The sequence below is a fragment of the Lepidochelys olivacea genome (genome assembly GCF_965140295.1).
Source record: "Lepidochelys olivacea isolate rLepOli2 genome assembly, chromosome: 8".
In the NCBI taxonomy this organism is placed as follows: Eukaryota; Metazoa; Chordata; order Testudines; family Cheloniidae; genus Lepidochelys; species Lepidochelys olivacea.
The window spans coordinates 108,556,419-108,560,325 of NC_140418.1; the positions used below are offsets into that span (position 1 = coordinate 108,556,419).

A 3,907-nucleotide genomic window follows, 5' to 3' on the forward strand; every position below is an offset into this window, starting at 1 on the left:
CTAGGAGTCAGGCAGAGGGAAAGGCACTGAACAGGAGGAAGTAGGGCTCCTTGTCCAAGCTCCTAGATGCCTCTAACTTCAGCCTAACATTCCTCAAGGCGGCACATTTGTTCTACTCTAACTCACATGCAGCCTGATCCAACTACCTGTTGATAATTGGCAGGATAAAGCCTGAAGTAGCCTGAAGCAAAAGAAAAAAAAATTAGGGTAGAGACTAGGGAAAAAGCCTGAGCAACTGGACAGTGAAGTCCACTGGTCAGGGAGGTGGGAGCCCAATCACAGCAGATAATCCACACCAGGTCAAAGATGATGCTCTTACCATTTATATTACAGCAGTACCCACAGGCCCCAGCCAGGATGGGGGCTCCATCATGTTGAGTGCTGCACAGACCCAGAGTAAGAGACAGTCCCTGCCCCAAAGAATTTGCAGGATGACAGGGAGGGGAACATGATGCAACACACATGCAGAGAGTTCAGGAGATGATCGGCACACAACTTGCTAGCTCCATTCTCCCCCCCGAGATGAGTAACAGATTGGGGGAGAGGGAAACAACTAGAATATGGACAATTTTATTTAGATGAGTTGCACATATATATACACCCTTCTCCTCCCCACCATATGCACAGGGATCCCCATCTGCCCCTCAGCCCAGGGCTAGTTTCTTGAAGGCCTCATGGGAGAAGTGGGTCTTGAGAAAGGATCTCAAGGAGGAGAGGATAGTGGCCTTGCAGATCAATTCAATGTCACTACAGCAGATGCACTAGAACAAAGCACACAGACGGTTATGGGAGAACTGGACAAGCAAGCAGTCCAGGATGACATCAGTGACAGAGGGCTAATGGGAAGGACAGAGGGAGGCATCCTCATTATGTTTATTACGGTCGTGCCTAGAGACTAACCAGGAGTGGGGCCCCGTTGTGCAAGTACTGTATAGACAGAGTAATAAGCAGTCCCTGCCCCAAGCAGCTTACATTCCAAACACACAGACAGAAGACAGAGGAAAGGGGTAGAACACATCAGCAGGATGAGCAGAGTGATGGTCTGCAAATGGCATGGTAGCACCATGATTTTTGAGGGTTAAGGTTTTGCTGGGAAGTGATGAGCTACATGGGTGCCTTCTGGCCCCACCAATCAGAATTCAGTTGTTTAAACGGGAACTGCCCTTGCATGTGTGGTTTACAAAGCACCTGAGCTGTGGTCCAATCTCACTAGGAAGCCACCCAAAAAAGTGAATTGAAGAGAGTTCAAGTCACATTGGGGCAAAAGATATCCTAGATGTACTTCCCTTAATTAATGGCAGGCTGCGGCCCACAGATCCCCTTTTTTGCTTGGCATTGCCCACATATGCCAAATCTCAGCCTCCTGTCCACAGATACATAATGAAGCTGTGCCCACATGAGAGGAGTTGCTCCTTTATGGTCTAGCATTGCACCAGACTACAGGCTCTCATGAAGCAAGACTACATCATCATATAGCAGTGCTCAGACAACTCCCGTCTCCGCCTCCCTAGGATCTCACCAGCAACCAGGGCAACAAAAAGTGCTCTCACACAAAGATGGGGGGAGGGGAAGGAGGTAGAACGTTACCTGATGGGACTGCAGGCCAATGATGGAGGAATATGCTTGGATGGTGACAAAGATCTCTGGCTGGTAGGTAATTTCTGAACCAGGAATTCGGAAGGGTTTTAGCAATCCCACTAGGCATCGGGAAAGGGCATGAAACACCTCATCAAAAATGATCTCCCCTGTTGAGTCATCCTGCAGAAGTACAAACAGGAAATTTTAGCTGTTCCCCCTGATGTAATTGACAAGGGTCCCTAGCACATGGAGTTACACCATACAGCCTTCTAGAAATACTCTGCAGAGCCCCAGCACGGGGAGGCGAACACTCCTGGGCCAGCTCCTAGCAGGCAAAGCCCATGCACAGATAATCCCTGCAAAAGGGGCAGGATTTTCCTGTAGGGATTATCTGTGCATGAGTTTTGCCTGCTAGGAGCTGGCCCAGGAGTGGCAGCTGGCCAAGTGGCAGCTGCTGGCACACACTGCTTCTACTGGGAGCCAACCTCTCCTGGCACACAGAAGGGAGATGCATGCTGGGAGTAAGTGCACAGGAGGAAGCCCTTCCAGAACAGAGATGGCAGCAGGAGCTCCTTGTGGGCAGAGCCACAGGGTACACAGGAAGAGGCAGGGACGCATACACTTACCACAATGCCTGTGGACGGGCTCAGGTCGAGCTCAATCACAAATCGGTACTGTCGTGCCAGGAAGGTGACCTGTGTGGAGGGCACTAGGAGATAGGGCCTAGGCCGGACAGACTCATGTGGCTGCCACCCATTTGGCAGGATGCTGAGAACATCCAGTTCATTATCTGACTTCACCTACGGGAGAAAAGAAACAACAAGTGAGGGAAAGCCAGGCTTGCAGGGGAGCAAGAAAAAGAGGAGAAAAAAAAAAAAAGAATTGGGCTAAAGCCTTTCACAGGTTCCCAAGGAGCAGTAGTGGCCAAAAGTCCTACAGCTTCTCTCCTACTTGGCCAAACTGCCAATGCCAGAGGGCACTGATCAGCACACTGTGCCACCCTGCCTTCAAGCCTGGGCACATGTACTCACTAGCTCTGACTCAGGCACAGCCCAAATGACTTGATGCAGGTGATTGAGGAACCAGGCTAGGCGCACGTTGCGGGAGATTCGATAGTCTTTCTTCATCAGGAGGAAGACCTGCCCTGCGTCTTCCACCTGCAGCAAAGAGGAACAAGTCACCATATCTCTAGGGAGGAGACGACCAGAGAACACACCAGCTAAGCTGCTTATTTTTCTCCATTAACTAAAACCCTTCTACAGCTAAAAGTGCATATTTCTCATCTCTGCAGATACATACTGCTTCTCCATCCTCACCCACCCACCATGCCTCATCCTGAGCCAAAGCTGTAGGGTCTGGGTCAGGGACTGTGCTTTGCTAGACGTCCGTGCAGCTCCTTGCACAACAGGCCAAGGCTTTGGCGCCACTGTAACCCTGAACAGCGACAGTCACTGCAGGGCACCGACACCGTTCACTAGGGAGCCTGCACAGTTCAGGCAGACGCTGCAGCCAGCACAGGCTGTCCCCGCCAAACCTGCAGCCAGACCCAGCGCCAACCCCTCCCCCTCCACAGCATCAGCTCAGACCTCAGGCCCCAGCCCACCTCCCCCTGACCAAGCTTCCCGCCCAGCACCAGGCCCGGCCCGGCCCCTTCCCCCCTCCCAGCACCAGGCCCGGCCCGGCCCCTTCCCCCCTCCCAGCACCAGGCCCGGCCCGGCCCAGCCCATCCCAGCCCGGCCCCTTCCCCCAGCCCAGGGCCAGGCCCGGCCCGGCCCCTTCCCCTGCCCCCCTCCCAGCACCAGGCCCGGCCCGGCCCATCCCAGCCCGGCCCGGCCCCTTCCCCCAGCCCAGGGCCAGACCCGGCCCAGCCCCTTCCCCTGCCCCCCTCCCAGCACCAGGCCCGGCCCGGCCCATCCCAGCCCGGCCCGGCCCCTTCCCCCAGCCCAGGGCCAGACCCGGCCCGGCCCCTTCCCCTGCCCCCCTCCCAGCACCAGGCCCGGCCCGGCCCATCCCAGCCCGGCCCGGCCCCTTCCCCCAGCCCAGGGCCAGACCCGGCCCGGCCCCTTCCCCTGCCCCCCTCCCAGCACCAGGCCCGGCCCGGCCCATCCCAGCCCGGCCCGGCCCCTTCCCCCAGCCCAGGGCCAGACCCGGCCCAGCCCCTTCCCCTGCCCCCCTCCCAGCACCAGGCCCAGCCCCAGCCCAGCCCAGCCCCTTCCCCTGCCCCTGCCCCTTCCCCCAGCCCAGCGCCAGGCCCGGCCCGGCCCGGCCCCTTCCCCCAGCCCAGCCCCCCCCATGGCCCGCAGGGGGCGGCGGGCGGGGAGCAGGGGCG

General features: G+C 57.2%; 1 protein-coding gene across 5 annotated transcripts in view; it reads right to left on the reverse strand.

Annotated features, from left to right (window-relative positions):
- The window catches only part of SZT2 (SZT2 subunit of KICSTOR complex), a 71,707-nt gene that overhangs the window by 67,695 nt on the left and 105 nt on the right, over positions 1-3,907 (reverse strand). For all 5 annotated transcript variants that reach the window (XM_084636617.1, XM_084636614.1, XM_084636618.1 and 2 more), the window contains exons 2-4: positions 2,610-2,735; positions 2,205-2,378; positions 1,588-1,758 (exon numbers count right to left, since the gene is read on the reverse strand). In XM_084636617.1, coding sequence (XP_084492743.1) covers positions 1,588-1,758; positions 2,205-2,378; positions 2,610-2,735 — 471 coding nt within the window. The remainder of the gene's footprint in view (positions 1-1,587; positions 1,759-2,204; positions 2,379-2,609; positions 2,736-3,907) is intronic.